At 53.0% G+C, this 23,228-nt stretch overlaps 1 protein-coding gene across 2 annotated transcripts in view; it reads right to left on the minus strand.

The window, feature by feature from the left end:
- PRKCB (protein kinase C beta) overlaps window positions 1-23,228 on the minus strand; it is a 106,063-nt gene that overhangs the window by 15,319 nt on the left and 67,516 nt on the right. For both annotated transcript variants that reach the window (XM_065644485.1, XM_065644484.1), the window contains exons 7-15: window positions 23,078-23,212; window positions 21,478-21,574; window positions 16,885-17,031; window positions 12,453-12,626; window positions 8,242-8,333; window positions 7,565-7,627; window positions 5,620-5,758; window positions 2,435-2,515; window positions 2,063-2,170 (exon numbers count right to left, since the gene is read on the minus strand). In XM_065644485.1, coding sequence (XP_065500557.1) covers window positions 2,063-2,170; window positions 2,435-2,515; window positions 5,620-5,758; window positions 7,565-7,627; window positions 8,242-8,333; window positions 12,453-12,626; window positions 16,885-17,031; window positions 21,478-21,574; window positions 23,078-23,212 — 1,036 coding nt within the window. The remainder of the gene's footprint in view (window positions 1-2,062; window positions 2,171-2,434; window positions 2,516-5,619; window positions 5,759-7,564; window positions 7,628-8,241; window positions 8,334-12,452; window positions 12,627-16,884; window positions 17,032-21,477; window positions 21,575-23,077; window positions 23,213-23,228) is intronic.

A 23,228-nucleotide genomic window follows, 5' to 3' on the forward strand; every position in this document is an offset into this window, starting at 1 on the left:
GCCTGGCGAGTCACGGTGCTGTGTTCTGGGTCCCTCGCCAGTTTGCTTCCCAGCCAAGTCTCTCTGATTAACGCCTGTTTCTTGGCTCGAGCCGATCCGCGGCTTTCAGGAGCAAACGCTTTTCATCTCCGAGCTGAGCAACAGGACGTGATGACTGGGGAGCGAAACCACGTGGGAACAACAAAATGGTTTTGGAGAGCGTGGCAGCAAAATACCAAACCCTGCGCACTGGGAGCAGAGGCGCCTGTGATTGCTGGTCCTCTGCACTGACCCACGGCTGGGCTTGTGCCCTCCTGGGAGACCGACCACGTACCAGCACTAACAGCATGGCTCCAGTGCCCTGTGCTTAACTGAGACATATTGCACTGTATTCCAGGGGAAAATGTGCATACTGTGTTTCCAGCTAACTAACAGCTCATAAATACCGCACATATTTTTAATTAAACTTTCTGGTGTAGCAGTTTGGTGGTGGCAAAGCGTGTCAGGAGCTATTGTGCACTTCCCTGAAACAACGGTTTATAAAGAGCCAAGCTAAATGTCCTCCCATGCAGCCTCACATTTCCAAAAGTGGGAAAAGCCACCACAGCTACACCCAGCAGACGTTCCAGTCACGGTCTCTTCTTGTCTATTTGCAGCATTCACATTTTGACTGATGCAACAGCAAAGCTGACGGTGAGATCCGCCCCTGTTCGGGGACCGTGGGACAGCGATGTGCAGCAGCACCAAGCATCTTCCCTCCCTCCTGCCCGGCCAGGAACACCCCGGACTGTCCCCTTATGCCCTGACTGAAACAACACAAGGAATGAGAGAGGGTGAGAAAGTCTGTGGAAACTGCCGCTTCCATCACCAGCACAGTTTCTGAATTAAGGACTCGATTTTACTGCGTCCTGTTGAAGGCGAGTGCCAGGCGGCCGGACAGTGTCCCCTCCCGGGGCCCGTCCCACGGGACACGCGGATCCTCCTCTGTGCCACCAGCTCCCAATCCTGGCAACACTGCAAGAGGCTTTGAAATGCCGCAGTGGGAGCGTTGAGCGCAAGATGTGTCATTTGTAGATAGAAACACTATTTTGAGATTTAGAACATTCAGATATTTTAGATATTAACTATTAAAAGCAAACATTTTAAAAATTCCTACACAAACACATATTTATAGTTCTGTTTGACACCGGCTAGCTGAGCCGAGGCTCAGTCCCAAGCAATAACCATGTGCGTAATAACATCAGGACCCAGCCTGCTTCACCACAACCCAAATTAATTCAGACTGCATTTAAGTCTTGCCTAGGCCCAGCCCACAGAGGGCTCGGGACACTGGGCAATGCAGAGCTTCCCTGCAAATTAAGAGATATGATAATGAAAACACTGCTCTGAACCAACAGAGACGCCACCAGCACTGAACTTCAGGTGCCCCTGAAGGGCCACTCATCACAGCTCAATGGAAACCTCTGCAGGACGAAGGCTTTGGATCTCATCTTGGGAAAACCACTTAGAAATCACACTCATTTCCTCTAAGCATCATTTTTCTTTTCAGGCACAGACACACAAAGCTCCCCTGTTGTCACCGAGGGGGGAACAGGCTGTCCAGGCAGACGCCCTCAGCTCCCACATTCCACCCAACGCTCCAGTCTTCTCCTGACCTCCACCTGAGCAGGGCCAGGCCAGCCCTCGTGTCCTCCCCCTCCTTCTGCTCAGCGCGGTGCAACCGCACAGAAAGGATCTAGGTGTTGGTTTTAATTGCGTTTTGTAGATATATACAGAGTAGCACAAGTTGTGGGTCTGGGAGCAGAGAGCACGGGCACGAGAACACAACCAGGTTTTGCCGGATCCCCCTCGCGCTGGAGCCCGCAGCCGGCAGCCACGAGGAGCAGCTGGTCCAACCCTTCTTGGCAAAGCCTGGTCTAGACAAGCTGGCCTGGTAGCCTGTCCAGCTGTATCTTAAAAGCGTCTGATGTTGGGGAATCCGCCGCTTCCCTGGAGAGATCATTGCGATGGCCAGGAGCAGCTGGGACCCCCGTGCCCACCGCCTGCCCCCTCCCTCCTCCCGGACCTGCAGAGCAGCCCTTACCCCTTTGCAGATCGCCACGGCCTCCTTGGACATGGACTTAGGGTAGGCTACGTTGTGCTCCATGATGGACTGGAACAGCTCGTCTTCGTCTTCTCCCTCAAAGGGAGCCTGGAGCAAAGCAAACAGAGATTCAGGAGGTTCAGCGGTGTTTCTGGAGCGTTGAGCTTCCTTTGCTGCTGTAAATCACCCCCAGCCACAGAACCAGCCCCCAGCAGCGGCCCGTGTCTCAGCATCGCAGTCCTGAGGCTGCATCCAAGGCGGTATCAGCCCCGAAGACACGAGCCCCACCAGCAACAAAACAAATCATACGGCAGCACGTGCTCACAGGGGAGCTCAACACAATCCCACAGGAGTCAATTAAAATTCAATTACCTGGCCAGCTAACATTTCATAGAGCAGGACTCCAAACGCCCACCAATCCACGGACTTCCCGTAGGGCTGATAAGCAATTATCTGAAACCAACACAAACAGCAGGATTACACTCCTGTTTTGAACCTGTTGGCACAATGCAAATTAATTTCAAGCTGTAATCCAGGCCAAAAGACAAGGTTATTTACTGAGACACCAGTCCCTGAATAGTGAGAAATCATAATTATAAACAGAACACACAATAGGCAAAGGATTCAGTAACTTTAAAAAATCATTAGCCATCAAATGTGCACTAAATATTGGAAAAAAACCCCGAATATTCACTGTGATTTGAGACAGACTCATTTTGATTCAGATGAAACTTCAGCATATTTGTTGTGCTCTTTCTGACTCGTCAGCAGCCGTCCTTGCTCATCCCCATGTACTTCAGGAATATTTTTCCACTGACTTCAGTGCAGTTGGTTTGAAACAGCAACACAGAATTAGTCTCTCTGTGGATGATACGGGGCCCTTTAAAACAGACTTGCAGCATATGGGTAGTCAAAACCCTCTACCTTTCAGGCTGCCAGTTTGCTTCCCATTATTTATTGCAGAACATCCCTCACAAAATATCCTAATAACCAATGGCCCTACCCTTACCTGAGCAATGTGGTGGTTTTGGAGCTGAAATGAATATTGATATAACTTCAGCATTTGGCTGTTGTTTTGTTCGTTTGTTTAATTTAAAAATATCCAAATTTATTTTGGATAAGACATCAAATTGTGATTTTTTTTTTTGTATTTCCCCATAATTTACTTTGCAAAATATGAAATACCTTAAATTTCATAATGTGCAGCCCTGCAGCAGAGCCAGCCTCGCCGTGCGTGCCGGTGATTTGGGTGCCCACAGCCCAGCCCGGCGAGGGGCTCGGTCCCCGTGAGCCAGACCCCGTAGGACAAGAGCAGCGCCCGGGCTGGCGGGAGCGGCGGCAGTCCCAGCCAGGACCCGTCCTGCTCCGAGGGTCCCTCGAGCCCCCGCTGACTCGCCGCGTTGCTGCCGCCGCCGCCGGGCAACATTTCAGTGCTGGGGGTTTGACAGGCCTTGGGCTTTGCCATCTGTTACTTAATGCAAAACAATCACGCAATTTATTCACCCTAATTACAGAATTCTATTCTGCAAAGATTCCTACACTCAAGTGTGAATGCAAATCGCATGCTAATCACAGAACGTCCGCAGCGACCAGCAGCCCAGCGCTGGGGTCTCCTCCGCACGCCGCTCCGGCGCGGCTCCGCGCTGCGGCAGCGCCTGCAGCCCCGCGACTCCCCGCGTTCAGCCCGCCTGAGAAGAGGTGAGTTCCATCCCGCGGAAGCATCGGCACCGAGGCACGGTTGGAGGACAAGACCAACGCCGATCTCCTCTTCTGTCCTGGTCCTGGCCCTGCCACACGTCCGAACGCAGGGACAGGATTCTGGGAGCCTTCGCAGCACCCTGGGGTCAGGCCCGAGATCAAACCTGGAGCTTCAGCTCTGAAATTCCTCAGCCGAGGGCACTTGAGGTTCCTCCCACTTGTTTTTTAGATGACTTACGAGTGCTCTGGGCAACGGAGGTGTGAACTGTTCACATTGTAAAGGCCTTTAGAAGAAAACAGTACTCAGAAGAGATCCTCACAGAAGAGAGGTCTATAAATGGAAGTCCCCGACTGCACGTTAGAGAAGGTCAAAGCCCAACAGCTGAAAAGCACGTTTTGTTCAGAGGAGATCAAACACGTGGGGTCATTAGTGCTCTGTACCTGCCGCCTTGGCACGCAGAGCCGTATCTTAGATTAGAAAAAGCCCTAAAAATGGGTCGAGCAAATTGCGGGGCGTTTTTATGCTGAAGACGTGTTGGCTTGAGAACGCGGCAGCGTGCAGCGGGAGGCCTGGTCCGGCGGGCGGGCCGGCACAGGAGCTTCGTGCAGGGACCCGGCTGTGCCGCGGGCTCGGCCGCCCAGCAGGGCCCCGCGCTGCGCCCGGCCACCCCCTTGTGCTGTTTGCAAAGTAGTGGACGTGTATATTCAGTCTTCTGAGACCCACTGGCAACAAGCTTTAACACCATTCCGGGGTACCATAGTGATTTGCACCCTCATTTCCCATCTTCTGTTTTTCTTTTGGAAAAAAAAAAATAGAGCAAGCAGAAGACAATAAGAGTGTGAGTGATAATGCTCAGGCAAATACCAAGAGAACTGGTCATTCATCCTGCTTTGAAGCAGTATTAATCACACACAGCAACTGAGCTCTGTACCAACAGGACACCAGTAGTAATCTTGGCACGTTGAGGATATGTAATACGCATTTGAACGAGTAATTAAAAACCTCTCTGGCTGCAGCAAAACACAATGTAGTTTAGCATATAAGCACATCTAACTATGTCCTAGCAAAAAGAATCTCTTTCTCTAAAATATTTAAATGAATGAATGTTAATCTTATCATTGAAAATTCAGCAGAGTGAGAAGATTTTAGAGGGGTATTCTTATGTTAAGGGAACAGGCATTTGGGAATAATTACTTACCTGAATTTCACAAGTCTGACATTAAATTGCACCCATACAGCACTGCATCTAAGTGTCATAGTGACTCTATCACATAAGTAATAACCAAATGCAAAGTAATTTTGGAGTGATCTAGGGCTGCAGACAGAGAACCTCTCCTCAGCAGACACACAGCCCTTTGCTGCAGGTAGCAAGCTGGCAAGATCTAAAGATTTCCCCTTCGCATGGAAATATTACCCACTAATAATTCCATTTTTCCCCAGCGGTCACGCTGTGCTGGAAGTGGCTCAGCTGGTGACGGGCAAAGCTGGGCTCCTGGGCTCAGCTTTTCCAGGAGGAAGGATGTGTGCGAGGTCTGAGCACGCCGAGGATCAGACAGGGACGGGAATGCCAGAGGCACAGAGGTGGGAAATACCCAGAGAGGGAAAACGCGCTGCAGGGAGAGCAGCCCGAGGGATTTCTGTGCGGGGAGGCAGCAGCAGGACGTGCGGCGGCAGATCCAGCACCGCTGGAGCCTCTGTGGGGATGGACAGTGCCAAAGGAGTCAACCCTCCAGGCCGACAGTGAATTCATGGATGTCCTTGTTTCTCTCAGGAAGGCGCCCAAAGCCATCCCACAGAAAAGAGCACCGGATGGGCTGAAACCCGTACGGAGCATCTCCTGCCACCCTCCAGCTCCTACCTCGGGGGCGATGTAGTCCGGGGTGCCGCAGAAGGTCTTGGTGGTCACCCCGTCCCAGATGTTCTCCTTGCACATTCCAAAGTCTGCGATCTTTATGTGCCCCTCGCTGTCCAGCATCACGTTGTCCAGCTTTAGGTCTCTACAAAGAGACGAAAAACCAATGACACAAAAGACCACAGGCAAAGCCAACCAGCAAAGACACAACTTTCCTGACTCCAGGTGCTCTCCAGTGAGTGAGCTCTGGCTTCGTCTCACACCCAGACTCTTCATTGGATGTTTGGCGAAATGAATAAAAATAAGTCAGAGATCTGTCGGGATGAAGCGTTCAGTTCACTTTCAGCACACAGGAACACCATGCTGGGCAAATCGCTTTTAAGTGCACAACGGAAAACACTCTCATCTAGCAGGGAGATAGATTTAATAGATTTTTGGTTTTGTGCCTATGAAAATCAAAGTGTACTTAAAGCTCAGCAGCAATAAAGAAGTACCTACTCAGCAGAAGTCCCTGCACCACATATGCTACGCTCCCTGAAAATACAAATCAGCGTGTTCCTCTCTGATCCTCGTGCACACAACGCGTTAGCTGTACCCACCCAGCAGGAGCTTTGCTCTTTGGCACAAACTGCAGAGGCAGTTTCAGCTGCCGAGCTCCCGATCTGACCCCCAGCCCCGACAGCCTCTCCAGAGGTGGGTGCTCCAGCCCGCAGGGCAGTTTTGCAGCAAACGCTCAGTATTTCAGGTGCAATTTATACATTCCCAGCCATCTAATTACCAACACAGTTCTATCGTCTGTGCCATTCCTGGCTTATTTATGTTCTACACAGTAAAGCACTACTCAGAGGCCTCCATTTCAATATTGGAGCATGTCTGCAAGATTTCCCTTGCCCAGGGTGACACTAAGGGACAAGGGAGGTGACAGAGTGGCACAGTGGTGCACGTTGTGTCCAGGGGAGACTGTTGTCAGGGACCCCCGAGGGGCTGCATGAGGCTTCACTTTGATAAAGCAAGAGCCCCATAAAAACAACAGCATAATTTACAACTTCTGGCTGTTCTTTAAGACTGTTTTTCCCAATTATTGTGTTGGTGCTTAGAATCCTGACAGGCCAAAGGCAGACGGACACGAGCCTGAGTTCGGATGTGGAGGAAAGAAGGAAGGAAGGAAGGAAGAAGGGGCACTGGGGACTGGCAGCCCTAGAATCTCTCTGTAGCAGCTGATGGCAAAACACATCCCTCATGTCAGGTTTGCTCCACTTCTTTCATCTTCAGAACACTCTTCAGCATCTCATAACTTCAGTAGCGCAGCTGGCATTTCTTTTTGCAGAGCAGTTAATGGTATGTGACACTCATTAGGATGCTCTGCTCTACCCTGGGAACGCTCCCGAGCAGGGAGCTGCAGCAGTGCACGAGGTTCAGCGCTTAACCCGCAGCCTCAGGGCCCGGTCCGGCACCTGGCAGCCACCTAGAGCTCACTCTGGATGCTAAAATCGTATCGGGAATGGAAAAGAAGTTTTAGTGTCTGAACCAGAAGGGACACGCTTGCACTGCAGATCTCAGAATAAGCCATTCATAAGCACTTATTCTGGTGTTGATGGTAAGAAAACAGTGCCCTGCAGCAAAATACATGGCTCAGAATTGGTCCATGCTGCCAGTGAGCATCTGTCGTATGGAGAGAAACGCGTGAAACAGAGGCAAGAGAGGAACCAAAGCTGCCTTCCTATAAAACGGGGACAAAGACAAGAACGCCCCCAAAACCCAGCAACACCACGAGGGTCCCAGCCCCGTTTCGGGTGCGCACATGCAGCGGCAGCTGCCAGAGCCCATCGCGGCACCAGCAGTGCCCGGTGGCGGCACCGCAGGGATGCAGGAGCCCCCGGAGCATCGCAGCGCCCCCATCACCCGGGCTGGGCATTTGGGGAAGAGAGGAAGGAGGAACTTGCTCACCTACCGATAAATGATGCCTTTGCTCTGCAGGAAGAAGAGGCCAATGGCTATTTCTGCTGCGTAGAATCTGAAATGAAAGATTTAAGAGGAAGACTGATAATTAAAGGAGATGAATCAAAATGAAAACCTTTCAAATCTAATTGCACTGGATGTAACACGCTGGGCATACATGACCAAGGGATAAAGACAGCTGCAATATAAAAATACCAGACAAGCATCACAGGAGAATGACACAACCCGCCCTGTGCTCGTATTGGGCAGGGATGCGATCAGGGTGCTGTGGGCTAGCAGGGGCTGTCACTTCTGCTTACACAAATTCTCATTAAGTGAGCGCCAGGATCTATGGCTGTTTGTTACTGTGTGCTGGCAACACGGCTTGAAAGTTATCTGTCATCTCGGGGAGGCCGAGGAGATAACATGCACCGCCACAGCTTTCCTTAAAGAATATTCTGGGACTGTGCCAGAGTGCAAAACACCGATTAAAACCCACCCAGGCTCTCCTCGCTGTTTGTGATTTTTATTTAAGCCTATGAAGGCAGTTCTTGCTGTCCTTCCTTTCCTCTCCCTTCCTGCCCAGGATTGCACCAGAAAAGCCTGTGCCTTGGACTGTATTTCAGCTACACGACACAGGTACATCAAATACCTACCCTGAAGGAGCCAAACTGGGGCTACGGAACTTACACAGCATGTGGCTCTTTAAACCTCCCAACCTGCTGGATCTGGTACATTAAGTCCCCACCATTCACGTATTCCATCACAAAATACAAGCGATCCTACACGGGAAAAAAACCAAACAATTAGCAGCAGAATTATCAGAGCAGGGAATCTGCAGGGGTCAGAAATAAGGGCCAAGGCAACCGACAGCTCCAGTCTGGATTTTTCATGGCAATACAACTATCACCACTGCCCTCCCCATGGGGTGCAGGTGCAGCTCATGTTCATTTGGAGCCCGTAAGACAGATCTACTCATTCCTTTCCAACACTCTGGAGCTCTGGGCTTACAATCTGTACCTTACCAGATGGATCTGATGGAGAAGGCAAGTCAAGGAAGTCCTAAAAGAGAGGTTCTCCACTTCCCACTAATACATTTGCTCTCCTCCTCCACCGAGGCCACTCTGCAGGGTGTTGATCAGACAGCTCCGTGCTGGTGTTTCCCCAGGAACCGCACGGCTTTGGTTCAGAGCTGCACAGGAGATGTGGGACCAGCCCCCGTGCGCGGGCAGGGACCAGGATGCTTTGGCCAAGGGCCGGGAGGGACGCGCGACATCCCCAGCTCTTGCCTCTCCCAGGAGCTGCCTGCGGCACGGCTGGAGGACACAGCTCTGCAGGGGACCCTGCAGCCCCGGCCGGGATGGGGACGCAGGAGGGGGCTGCAGAGCCCCCCTCTCCCGGCAGCCGCAGCACATCCCCTCTCCTTGCTCCTCCCAGCCTGATCCGAGGGTACACTTAATGTTCACACGTGGTTAATTAATTAATGGTTAGGAGTAGAACAAACAGGTCAATCCGTGGCTTGGAATCAATTAAAATACCTGCTAGGAGGTGTGATCACAGCCACCTATTAGAACACACTGACTTGGCTGCTAATGTGTAATACGCACTTTGTTTCCATTAATTAAGACCCCCCAGACTAACGCAGCCCTCCCCTCCCACGGCGCGGCAGCCGCACAGGTGCAGATCTGCGAGATGCCCCAGGAAGGTTCCGGAGCCACGAGCACGGCCCCCAGAGAAGCCCAGGCGTGCGCAGGGCTCGCATGGTGCTGCGGCGCCCGCGGAGAGCTGGACACAGCACAGCACCTGCATTCGCTGCTTCCGATAGTCCTGCTGGATGCAAGCCCAGTCCTCCAAACATTGCTAGAAATTTGAGAAAGTGTGGGCCACGATCAACCCCAAGGAGAGCAACATGGTGAGAAACAAGACTCGAGCATTCCCACAAAGCTCAGAGCTGGGGATCAATAAAACCAAAGCAGCTGGATGTCATCATGCCCAGCACGGCCGGAGCTCCAGCACGAGCCCTGCGGGGCCGAGGGGACCTGGGCAAGCGGGAGCTCCACACCAGCAACACCGCCCTCCTGAGAACCCAAGAAATGCCACTTCCCTCCCATGTTTCACAACTCTGCTTTTTAACGGGAAGCGGCTGTGAAGAAAATCTTGCAAGACTGCCAAACCCACCAGCCTAAACCCTGGCAGGACATTTCTTGGGGAGGAAACGCTTTGGATGCCGGCGTGCAGGATGGGACCCAGGCTGCGAGCGGGTGGATCGGCCCTGCCAGCGGCAGTCGTGCTCTGACCTGCACACGTGTCAGCGATGGATGAGAACAGCAAAGCGCTGTGTGACATCAGGCCTGAGTCACCCTGCTTACAACGAGCAGCTTTGTGCAGCCCCACAAACCAGCCATGGGGCTGGAGCCCACAGACCCCCCCAGCCCCACTCCATGGAGGGAAAGACGAAGGCTGGAGCACTGCCAGAGCTTCAGGTGTGCTGTATTACATCATAATTCATAATATCTCCCCTTTTTCGTTTCCTCCTTAAATAAACCTTGCCCTGTTTTTAAGCCAGTAAGGATGAGGCTCCCAGAAGATATGCAAATGTGAGCATTATCATAATAAAGGCTATGGAGTGAGCGGGTATCAGCTCCTCCATCCCTGTGACGCACAGCCCAGCCCCACAGCCCAGCCCCACAGCGGGGTGGCCCCACAGGTGATTAAACCCAGTACCCAAGGGGCAATCAGGCCCTAAAACATGTTGCACTGATGGGGCAGAAAAGAGATGTTGGCTTTTCAGATGATGGGGAACTTCAGAGCGTTCCCTCTGCACACACGGCCTCTGCCAAGGCGTCACTCCCGTTCGGCAGCAAGGGACAGGCCACCAAAGTCACCTTCAGCAGCTGCTGCCACAGCACTCAGCCTGCAACAGTCACTGGAAAGCAAAGCAGGATCGTGCTCATTTGCAGCTGCTTCCTAAATATATCGAGCAACTTCAAGAAGGAAGAATATTAAAGAGATGGTCTCTTGAAACAGGCAGCTGAGCTCTAAAAGCAGGATCTGAGCTTTCCTCAGCTGGGCGGAGGAGAGAATACGCTGGTGCTTCAGAGGGAAAAACAAACCATCATGAATAAAGCAGCCAGATGGCTGGAAGAGAGGGATGGGTACGGAAAGCTGTCCTGGCTCTTGTCTACGGCAGAGAAGGACGGGGCCTGGCCAGGTCTGGAGCACCTGAACTCCCCGAGCAGCAGCAAGTGTCAGACAGGTAAATCCCCGCTGCAGAGCGTGCAGGGGCTGCTGATCCCCCCGTCCTTGGGCAGCCAGGACCAGCTCCCGGCGCTCCCCCAGTACTGCTGCTTTCTAATTACCCACTGCCTCCTAATTACCCACTCATTTGGCCCATCCCTTGCCTGGCTCTGGGCTGTGAACAAGAGTCAGAGCCAGGACAACAGCCGGGTCCCCATCCACCCGTTATTTGTCATTTCTCAGTGTCACCGATGCTGCTGAGCCCTTTGCTGTGGATCCCTGCAGGGGACGGAGGTCGGCAGTGAAGGCATCGCTCACCCAGGGACACTCGGGGACAGCCAGGGACCCATCGAGGACACCCAGCTCACCTGGGGACACTCAGGGACACCTGGGGACACCCAGCTCACCCCCCCATCCCTGGACTCAGAGCCAGGACCTTTTCGCAGCCGAGCACCCCGAGATCCCTCAGGGCCCAGCACCGGGCTTCTCTCACCCTTCAGACCCACGCAGGAGCTCTCTCATTGCTCGTCTTCCCTTTCTCTTTAAAATGCAGATTTCCAGCTTTTCTCTCTCCTACCAGTCGCTGAACTAACAGCCCTGGCTGAGACACGCTCCGGACTGTGCTCCCAGAAATCAAAGTGCTTTGTGCCAGCATTTGATAATACACCCTGCTATACATTTTGATTACATTACAAATACGATTACTATTAAGCTACTATAGGTCTGCCAGGAATAATCCTGCGCTGACTCACTTCAGATGCCGGAGAGATGCTGTGGGAAACAGCTTCTCCTGCCACATTTTGATTACTGTGCTGCAAAGCCGGTCCACAGGCTTTGAATACACTGAATGTGTTTGGTAAATGAAATTTCTGGGATAATATTAAAATGTAATCCTCTTGGACAGCATTGTCATCGTTCTAAAGGACGCCGCTGATTCCCGCTCCCTGTTCCTGCTGACACGTACCTGGACATTGTCATTCACAGGCTGCTCGGTGGTGGGGCAGAGATCGCTTTCCAGGTCCCCTGTCACCTTCCCCACTGCCCCTCTCTGCTTCTGATTTGTACAAACTCAATCACATGCCCACTTCGAACTGAATTTCCTGCCGTTTGTATTAGGTTTCACTCTCTTCTCCAGTTTTTGGTCACAAGAATGAATCCTGAGACAAAGCACAGCGCTTTGCTATCGGATCATAACGGACATCGCAGGCTGGGGGGGTCGCCTGAGGGGCTGGGAAGTCACATCTAATGCCACCAACAGCTGCCTGATGACAAAATCTCAGGGGTGCAGATATTGTACATAACCGTCTCCAGTTTAACACACATGCTTTGTTCATGGAGGCACTTTTGTGAGCAAATTGGACAAGTTGCGAGGTTGCCAAGGCAGAAAATACACGGCTGCTTTTGCAAGTGTAGCGATGCACATCCAGAAAAGAAACACAAGTAAAAGCAAAGGTGTGTTTTGGAAAAGCTAAAATATGAGACCAGGGCAGAATTCCCTACAGCTCTGCCCGCACAGGAGCCCTGCAGCCACCCAGACAGACAGTGGTCCCAGATAACTGGTGACACTGGGACTCACCAGTGAAGCCAAGTGACTCAAACCTGGTCAGATGCCCCACTCGGTGTCCAGGGCTCTGCGCAGGTCCGGCCGCGGCACCGGCACTCACCATGGTCTGGAAGCAGGAGTGGAGCTGGGTCAGGAACGGTGGCTTCCCAGAGAGAGCCAGCACGCGTTTTTCCACCATCGTGCACTCTACGTCATCGTCCTGGATAACGACGTCCTTCTTCAAGATCTTAACGGCGTAGAGCTCGTCTGTGCCCTTCCTCTCTGCCAGCATCACCTGCACCCGGGAGGAAAAGGCGGATCTGTGATGCTTCTAGCTTGCCATGGCAAAAAAAATTTAGAAGTTAAAAATAATGGCTTGCTTACTATCCTGTGGCTCCCACTATATTAATCCCGAAAAGAGACACAGGTGTCACAGAATCACAGAATGTTAGGGATTGGAAGGGACCTCAAAAGATCATCTAGTCCAATCCCCCTCAAATGATGAAGAAAGCTACCAGTGTTTTTTCCAAAAGTATTTAGGAACTTGAAGTCTAACAAGTAATACAACTGCCTCCTCGCCACCTTGAGGAGGCCAGTCCAAGGGCTTTACTGATCTGTGAGCCACAGCTCACCCTTCATCACCCTCCATCGCCCTTCAGCCCCAGCTGGGCCCCAGTTCAGCACCCTCAGGGTTCCACCAGCATCAGGGGAAGGAGCTTGAACACAGAGTCCATCAAATTATGAAGTGGTAAAAACTTCAAGTGGAAAAGAGCTAGTATATAGCCAAGAGCAAGGAAAAACCAGCAAGATTTTCTCTGCCTCGCAGACCTTCCACAACGCACACAGTGACCAAAACCCAGTTATGTGCCAGGCCATCGCCCAGCCAAAGCCCCTCTCATCCAGAAGAATCCAGCCAACCTCCCATTTCAAACGAGTTTTACCCATCTGCAGGTTTATTTATTTCAATAAATGGGATGCACTGCTTCTGCTGGTTCAAATTGCCCTCATTAATCACATTAGCCCCAGTGAGGATTCCCAAACCGCTCCACCACACTCCATCAGCGTAAGCTGCTCCTCGGTCTGCCAGCACATAAACCGGCTCTGAAAGCACACTCTGCTCCCCACGCTCCCTCCTCGCACTCATCACGTTAGATGCAAGTACCCGGTGGAAATGAATTGCTTTCCATTTGAAAGCGTCTGCAGAAATCCTCCAGCCACATCATGAACCGGAGCTCGGATGTGTTGAAAATAAATTATGAAAAGTCAACATCAATCGGGTGGAACTGAAACGCATTTCAGGCTGTGGCAGACGTGCAGAGGGTCTCACAGATGACTCCGGAGACACGAAGGACAGCGGGACTGACCCTCTTGTCAGCCCCAGGCAGATGACACAGGGCTGGAGCCCCATGCTCCCTGCTGTAACGTGCCCAGCTGCCCCATGGAGCCCCGGACTGGGGACAAGGCAGGGGACACAGCCCAGGGACTGGGGACAAGGCAGGGGGCACAGGACTGAGGTCTTCAGTGCCCACCCGCTTGTTAGAGTAAAAATAACTGTCCAACGGGCAGAGCGCTCTGTGCCAGCACGTGGCTCCGGCTCGCTCCAGCGTGGCCGTGGCCCCGCAGAGCCTGGCTGTCCTTGTCACGGTCAGGATGAGTCGGGATCGGTGCCGGGGCTCCTCAGCGCCAAGCGCTTTGGCAACGCAGTGACAGCGACATTTCCATCCGCGGGGCCGGGGCTGCAGTGGCCACACACCGCACTCAGCTGCTGGCAGGGCTACCAAGGGGACTGATGGCGTGGCAGTGACTTCAGGAACTGATTTACTTACTCGCTGATACTGGAAGAAAGCTGAAACCTGGCGCCCGGAGCAGCTTGACGTGCTGCTGTGATGCAGCCCAGCAAGGCACAGGCAGTGAGAGGTTAGCTGGTGCACCATGTTAAATGCAAAAGACTGCTCTAGGGCTTACGAGGACTGTAAATATTTCATGTGGGAGCTTCCCAAGGACATGGCAATCCCCAGCCTCAGCTGAGCCAACCAGCCCCACTTTATTGAAACAAAAAAGGCAAAAGGACTTTGCAGCTGCTTAAAACTCAGCTGTGTGACACTCACAGTGGGGAGGCCAAGTGTGAGAGCATGTCTGGGTGAGCACATGGGATGCTGAAAACCGCCGTTACCATATTTCCCTCACATCTGGGCTGCCAGAGTGAGCAGTTCCAGAAGTGCACCTCGAGACTAACGCTGTAATCCCGCTGAATTTGCATGTGCAGAAGAGATTGCAGGCTCTGGGCTACGGCCAACCCAGAAGATACCTCTGCACTCCGAAGGACGAGCACCAGCAGACGGGCTGTTCTCCAAGCAGGAGACGGGGCTGCTGGCAGCTCGCGGGGCGGATGGTACGGTCCCCAGCGCTGTCCCTGCCCTGCAGTGCGGTGCCATCACGGCAGCTCGAGCGCGGAGCCGCAGCCCGTCCCATGGTGCAGAGCAGCTCAGCGCTCCCGGTGCGCAAGCAGCCGGCTCGACGGTGGCACGATGGCATCGCTGTTCCTAGGGTGACTGGGGCACAGCGCAGCCCCGGGAGAAGGACACAGCCACCGACGAGCCGGCTCCAGCGATGGCTGACAGTGACACAGCGAGTAAAGAACAAGATCAGGGGCTGGTGCACTGTAAATACAAAAAGATTCAAAGACACGGAGGCGTCACAGTTTGGTGATGCCCTGAGCGAGCTGTGCACAAGGCGTGGGGTGGGACGGGGGAGCGTGTGCCCAAACCCCAGCACGTGCCCGGGCTGTGGCACAGCCCTGCCAGGCAGGGACCACATCTCTGCCCATGTGCCCAACGCCACAGCTCCTGCCAGGAGATTATCACAGGACAGGAAAACACTCTCCCATTGCACTCTAATCCATAACTGCAGAGGCAAAAGAACCAGCTCCACTCAGAAAAACACCATAAAACCCCCAGAAAAGACTGACAGCCTGATAGCATGACAGATTGATTAGCTGCAAAAATATGAGCAAGCCACATAATTTCACTTTCCTCTATTTATATTACAGCAAAGCAAACCCCGGGTGGGCTGTGCCAAGTGCTGCTGCCTTCAGTCGGGAACACGTCCCCTGCCTGTGCCAGCCCAGCCCAGGATTGTCACCCGTTCCAGCTCTCAAAGATCCACGTGGGGATCTGTGCAGGGATCTGTCTGGGGATCCGCACACTCCGCCTGGCTCCTGCGGAAACCCCTGGCACCTTGGTGTCGCTGCAAACCAAGCAGGCAGCACAGCATCCCCTGCCCTGTGGCCGGGCAGCCTTGGCTGTGCCATCCCGCTGTCCCCACACTGGGGGATGGCAGCGACACCGGGGACAGGAGGGGACCCTTCCCCAGTGAGGTGCAGGCACACGTGAGGCTGATTCTGCATCCAACCGTAGAAACCAACGTGCTGTTTTAATAAGCGCTAATTAGCATATTTATAACATTCTGTTCCAGGGAACAGTTTCTGTCACACATTCTCTTATATAAGCCATGAAGCCGACTGAAGAGTTTGCTAATGTTTCTCAAATAAAAGAAAGGAGGAGGGGTAGGGAAATACAACTACAGAGTTTCCAGATGCCAGGCACAGACTTCAGAAGGGATTAAGTGTTGGGAGGGAGAGAAAAGGGGGCAAAAGCGACACAGAGACTGGGAAATCTGTACATTTCTGTGAGCAGCATGGGCACGATGTACGGGGCTCCTCCGGCTGCCGACCTGCAGCAGCGGCATAAAAACCACGGAGTAACGGCAGCATCGCTGGCAAGGGACCGCAGGCTAGTGCTCGGGGTGCTGGGGGCCCGCAGGACCTGCCCGTCCTCCTCCTGGCACAGGTGTTTCAAGGGGTCTCTAAGCTCTTCACATCCAGGCAGGGAGGCTGGGACATCCCAGAGCTCAAACGCCAGCGGCAAAAGGCTGGGGGGACACGGGTGGCAGCTGGGAAAGGTGGGTTCACCCTCGCGCTCAGCAGGTGACGGGTGAGCATCGCTCCCCAGCCTCCCCTCCTCGCCTCCGCTGCCCGCCCGAGGGATGTGCCCGGGGCAGAGCGATGTCCCCGTCACACACGACAGCAGCCACCGCCCTCCCGTCTGCGCCGCCCGGCAGCCACCCAAGGAGTGCCAGTTCTAATGGAAATCATGGCAAACTTGGCAAGACCCCAGGAAAATCGAAGGCTCCGAGTCACATAATTACTAGAAGAATGAAATTCTGTTACCGCTCATAACCGGTCTGGAGAGTTAATTAAAATGTTCACTTATACTTGTAATTATTAGAGAATAAAATGGCCAAATAAAAAAGAGTTTTAAAGACACTGAGTATCTGATTTCTGTGGTCTGATCAAACATTTTGGTTCTTCGCCACTGTCACCCAGCGGTCCCACAGTCCAGACGGGAGCCCACAAACTGGGCTCCCATTACCCTGACACCAGTGCTCCCAGCAGAGCAGGGACAGACCACAGCGGAGCAGCCACACGGCTGCAGCTCAGAAACGCTACAAACGCGTTAAACGCAGCAAGCGCGAAGGCGCGTGTTGTACCGCACCTTCCCAAAGCTTCCTTTTCCCAGCACCATCAGGAAATTGAAATCCGAAAGTTTCATCCGATCTCTGCTCCCGTTGTTGTCGAATTTAGAAATGGCATTTGTCGTCTTCTCATCCGCAGCCTTGGACCCTGCTCCAATCTTGGCTCTCTGCAAAGGTGGAGATGGGACGGGGAGAAAAGAGACAAAATTACTGAAAGCAGTGTGGAGAAAGGTCACCGCAAAACCAGCCCCTGCTCCTGAAATCCCACTGTAACCAGTTCTTTCCCAGGTCAAACCCTACCCTGAGCTATGGGAACCTTTTCTGTAAGGGTGACAGGGACGGCCCCAAGAAGGGCACTGGAGATGTCGCCAGCCCCAACACATTGCACTGTTTGGCTGGTTCCCAGTTAACCTCTGCAACAGCAACTGGGAACCACCTCTGCCCATCACCCACGACCGCGCTCCCCGTGTGCCTGGGGAGAGACCCCGTCCGGTGCTCCAGCTCACTCGAACTATCGAACAGAGGCTAAATGAGGCTCTCTTCTCAAAGCTGAGTTCTGCCTCTCACCTCACCAGGAAAGGACAGGAGAATATAAATACATTCAGGTAAAATAGCGGACTTTTTATCCAGTTCCACCTCTGTTATTATCTGATATCGAAGAGAACTGCACTCCTGTGCCAGTTCAGGCTGAATGTAGGAAGCTACAAACGCATTTTGAACAAACCAGAATCGCAAGCGCTCCTCCCGCATCCCCAAGCAACCGCTGCCGCAATCACAACTGCTTATTAAGGAGCCTCACAAAACCCCCCATTTTTAACCACCAAATCTCATCGGTGGCTCGGCACCCCCTCATAGAGCTGGGGATATCTAATTTGCCGAACCACAGTTTGTAAAAGCTATCTCACAATTTATTTGGTTTTAATTTTTAGAAGTATGCGACGGTGTAAGGCTTGCACTGAGCTCAGTCTAGCATGAAATTCCATTAACCCGATTCCAGCAGTTCAATTTGGCTGCTGCTCGCAGCTCCTCCAGATAGGAGCTCACAAGTAATCTCCAGCCTTTGCTGCTGCTAATTGGTTCTTGCGAGGTTCTCCGTGCTGCAGAATTCTCCATTCAAGGTCACTTGCAGCACCTCCAAACATCTGAAAAACTCCTGCACTGCAAACTGTAGGGGTGGTCCCCCGGATTTGCAAACGCTGTTGTTGCTACCGCAGCTCTGCACCGGGCGGAGGCTGAAACCCTCCGACAGCTCCCGGCAGCGCCAGCAGAGCCGCGCACAGCACAGCTGTTTGCAACGCGGAAACGTGCACACGCTGGAAACCAAATCAAGTCACCTCTTCCCAAATACAAGGGGTTTTCCTCATTGTAATCCTCAGGCTTTTGCAACGTCCCCAAAAGAAGAGGATGCCCAGCCAGAGCGTTTTACTTCAAATGGGCTCAGGGGACAACCAGCAGCTCTGGCACCGACCGAGAGCTGCTCATCGACGCTGGCCAAGGAGGGACCAGCCGTGAGGACCCAACCAGCGCGGGCCCTGCGTCCCACAAGCCAGCCCTGCACCGTGGAACTGCCTTCAGCAGTCCTCACCCCCCCGTGTTTCAGAGCTGCCTCCAGAAGACACGTGTACTTATCGGTAGGCAAAACAGTCATATTCTGTGAAAGCTTCCTAAGGACTCTATCGCAGCTGAAAAACAATCTTGTCAGATCAGATTTGACACTAAATTAACCTCTGTGAAAACAAGCTGTAATAAAATCCGAGGGCAATATTACGCTTCCGTTAAACGATGCCGAAAGCATGGTTCTGCTGAGCCCGTAACCCCACACACCTGCAGCCCCGGGCTCAGCCACGGGACCCCGGGAAACACTGACTGGCATTAGGGAAGGCTTCCAGCCCCGAGGCAGCGGAAGAGAGCAACACAAAGCAGGGGAAGGAAGAGGATTTTCATTTGCTTCATCCCAGCAAACGGGGCAGCTCCCGGCGCAGCGTTTCCAGCAGCACCCAGGCGTGAGAGCGACCGCGGGTCCCTCCAGTCACAGCCTTGCACTTGACCTGAACTTGCAGCACCCCGGTGTGTTCATAGGAGATAGGATGAGGATGCAAACACAACACGACTTCCCGGATAAAACACGCTCAGCATGTTGCTTGGCCAGGAGAGGGAAAGGTCTTTCCACAAAAGAGCTCAAAATAAGAGTCAGGGAGATGTAAAGATTATCATCCCCGAGTGAAGGGTCTTAATTTGCTATTGAGTGTCTCTAACGTCTATCTCTAAGTGAGTACAAATGTCCTCTAACTTGTTTTTAATACACTCCTAATGCTCACACAGTCTCAAGACCTCTTTAAGGTTTACAACTGAAGTGTGCCAAGTATTGCTCACTAAATTTTTTTTAAAAAGCACTTGACCTTTGTTATCCAACTCCATTTGTCACAGTTAATTTACTACATCTGAATTTATGCAATAGCAGCTGACATCCTCATCTATCAAGCCGTTCCAGCGAGCAGCTGATAAAGATGGAGCAGAGTTGTGGGGGATGTAGCTCTGGGCTTTTTTTTTGGACTCTCCTGTCCAGCCCCGGCCGTGGCCGTTGAGGGCAGGGGGCTGCAGGAACGGTGGCAGCAGGACCCGGCCACGCACGGGAGCTGCTCCAGCCCCAGCCCGCGAGCATCCGCGCAGCGCCCGACACCTCGCGCCTTCCAGCTGGGGGTCTGTGCAACGTTAAGTCCGCTCAAAATATCAACCTGTCACACGCATCTCACCTTTGTCCTATTGATTCGCGCTGCCCAGGAACAGGCGGGATCAAGCAGCACTAATGCAGATCGATTGAAGGATTCTTTTCAGTCCTCATTGTCTGAAATGCTGTGACAGCACCTGGCTGCTCCACCACAGCCAGGCCCCAGCGCTCTGCTCCTCCTGGGGACACCAGCACAGCCATCGCTCCGCTGGACAGGGATTCTGCTCCTCGTGGCACTGACTTGCTCATGAAGGAGGATGTGATGGGGAAGATGCGCTGTCCGGACTGCGTGGGGGACGATGGATACCCACGTCATTGGAAACCACGTTTCCGAGTTGCCCCCAGGCTCACAGCCCAGCAGCGTTTCTGCCGGCGACGCCTCGGTGCAAAGCGCTGTTGGGGACGGGGACACCGCGCCAGCCCACCCAACCATCCCCCTCCCAAACCCCGGCCCAGACCCCACACACGAGGCAGGGCACAGGGGCTGCTGCGACATTTCACCGCTAAGAAAGGGCTTCTTTCTGAGATTAGCTACAAATCCAATTATAATAATATCTTCATTTATCTTAGTTAATTATATTAATTCATTATCAGCCGCATGACATAAAAACCAGACAAACAAATCCTATTATATGGTACCTCAGAACAAGACTGGAACTGCTGTACCAACAACACATGCACATGCTGACATCACGAGCACGGTTATATCAGGTCATCCTGGGACATCCAGGATATTCATCTCACTTCAATTGGAATACAGTGTTTGAAAGACATTATGAAGTATCTCCTTATTTAGCTACGCTATACTCACTCTGGCAAACACAAATTGTGAATTATGTAACCCTAACAGGAAGACAGACATTGTCTGAAGCAATGCAAATAAGAGGGGAACGTTTGCCATGCTGCTCGTTTGCAATAAGAAAAAACAACATCTTAGAAATGATGGGATTTCAGACCCTTCTTACCCGCAGGAGCAGCGACACGGGATCAATCACACTCTTAGTGGAGCACAAGGCGCCAAGCAAACATTACACTAAACTCTGCATCATGCAACATTCTCTTGTATTTTCAACCTGACTTAAGTGCCAAAGAATCATTTCCATATCTCTCATCTTCTCATCCACCAGAAACGACTGTTCCCTTTCCCTAGTAACCTACCGCCTGCGTCTGCCCCCAAGTCAGACACACGCGCGCGCAGGGCGGTCACTGCACTTTCAAACCAGATCGGAGCACTCCAGAATGGCAACGCGGATGGCTCATTCCACATGCTACAATTAAAAACCATCCTCACAATCCCACCAGAAAACTGCACGTGAATGAGCCCCACACTGCAGCTCCTGGTGCAGCTGAATCCTTTTGCCTTATCTTGCTCTTCTGCAAACCCCCGCAAAGTGAAGCCCTTTGCTCATCTCCCAGCTCCCCATCATTCTGCTGGACAGCTGCTCCTGGTCCCCGCGTCCCCGGTGCCGGAGGAGCCGCAGGGATCCACGGTGTGACCAGATCCCTGCTCGAAGCACCCGTGGTTGCTCCGGTGTCGCCTGCCCTGGGAGCACCATCCTGGTGTGACATAACCCAGCGAGGCAGGAGCTGCTGCAGATGCATCACAAACTTCCCACTCCCACACAGGCCTTGTTAATTATTTGAGATAACCAAAACATTGCTGGAAAGCTTCACATCTTCAGGGTGCCTTTTTAATGTTAGATGCACCTGAACAACTTACCTTCTGGACACGCTGCTCACAGCTCGTGCCCCGGAGGGTGTGCAACGTGGGGAGAAGGACTGATGGGCTGCACCCTTGCTCCCCATGCTGCTGGAAAAAGCCCCTTGCCGAGGGCATGGCAGGCAATGAGGAAAAACCCTGCGTTCTCAAGAAAAGTCAATTCACCTCAAATTTCTGCCTCAGTTCCTCGTTTCCTTCTTCTCCCTCAGGAGGCACCGGGACGTTGAAATACTCTCCCTCCTCCTGGCTCAGCAGCTTAAACCTGGAGGGAGAGAGTGAGACCCTCGAGTCAGCACGGCAGGCAGGACCGCGGGCAGGACCGCATCTCCTGCTCCGAAGCACAGCTCTGCCTCCGCTGCACCTGCCTCCAGGTGGCCCTTCCCCAAGCTCAGAAAACCCTCCCCAAACCCCACACCCCCAAACGTCCCAACTCAGCTGGCTCCCGGACACAGCCCAGTGCAGGGGTGCCCCCAGGATCCCATGCTGGAGCGGGGACCAGCCCAGAAAGCGCATCCACCACCTGCTGCATGGACACTACGGAGCACCAAAGCCTCTTCCAGAACACAAGCCTGACCCAAAACGCCCCAGAAAAAGCACATGTCTCATGGTGGCCACAGGCGCACGCCTGGCTGAGCTCCGTCCCACCAGCTGCCCGGGTGCCAAAGGACGCCATGGGGGGAGCACACGGAGCCTGTCAGTGCTGGCAACCCTGGGCACAAGGTCAAGATGCTCACCAGAACAAAAAGGAAAAAAGTTTAAGCAGCAATTATGAGAAATCATGGGAACGTCATTCTGATCTGAGGTATTTCACACAGCTGCGGGCAAAGCCCATCCAGCCCCTCCTGGCCGCGCAGGACGGTATCAGCTGCGTTTTATCTACAGGGGCTCTGCCAAACAGCAACACACTGTTTGCATTATATAAGGACAGACTCTTCCTTTGAGCTTGTTTTCTCCATTAACTGCAGCTGTTTCAATATGAAATACACATCAGAGCTCCTTACAGAGCTTATTCTAAATGCTGTGACAAGGAAAACTACTTAGATCTCCACTGACGTGAGTTTTAAAAGGCTGGGAAAAGGCTCAGCCTTCGGGCTGCGTCGGAACCGGCAGCACATCAACCCCGGTGACACACACGGATCCTCGGGGTGACGGGGAATTTGGGGGCAGTGCCAGCCCTGCCTGCGCCCCGCGACGGGGAACAGCGCCCAGCGCTGTGCGGACAGCCCCTCTGGCATTCCCCTCCTCTCCACCCTCTGCTGTACGTGACACACGTACGGCAAACACACAGTCCGGGGGCTCTGGTCAACTCAAGGAATGCAATTTAACACCACGCAGGTTTTGGTTTCCAAAAGACATATAACATGTATTTTCAATTATGCCATGACATGGAAAGGTAACAGAGCTCTCAGGCATCAGTGGCTGTGGAAGAAAAAAAAAGGGAAAAAAGATGGCATGTGTCCTGCTGGGGGAGATAAAATGGAAATGAAGAGACCTATTCAGTGCGGGTGTTACAGACCCACTGCGTTCATCTTTCCTACAGTAACGAGCGGTGGCAATTACACACTTGGGTAGCATCCCTCCTTTTCTTGAGCGGGGCCGGTCCGTGTGCTCCACAGCGCTGCTCCCGCCACAGGTCGCAACTGGAAGCGTGTCCCCCCTCAGCCACGCACAGCCCCGCTCCCTGCACGCCTCGGGAAGCCACGCTGCCAAAGCGATCAGGACTGCTTTTTGCCCATAGTGTTTTTAAAACAATTGCAACTCTTACCATCCATCAACTCCCATCTTCTGCAGCTCAGAGATGCCGAAGGACAAGGAGCCCATGAAATCGTTCCTGCTGGTCAGGTCCCAGTCCCAGATCTCCACAGACAACCGCCTGTCCTTGTCCGTCTCCTTCAGCTGGCTGGAGCGGAGGGAGG

The sequence above is a fragment of the Caloenas nicobarica genome, chromosome 14 (genome assembly GCF_036013445.1).
Source record: "Caloenas nicobarica isolate bCalNic1 chromosome 14, bCalNic1.hap1, whole genome shotgun sequence".
Lineage (NCBI taxonomy): Eukaryota > Metazoa > Chordata > Aves > Columbiformes > Columbidae > Caloenas > Caloenas nicobarica.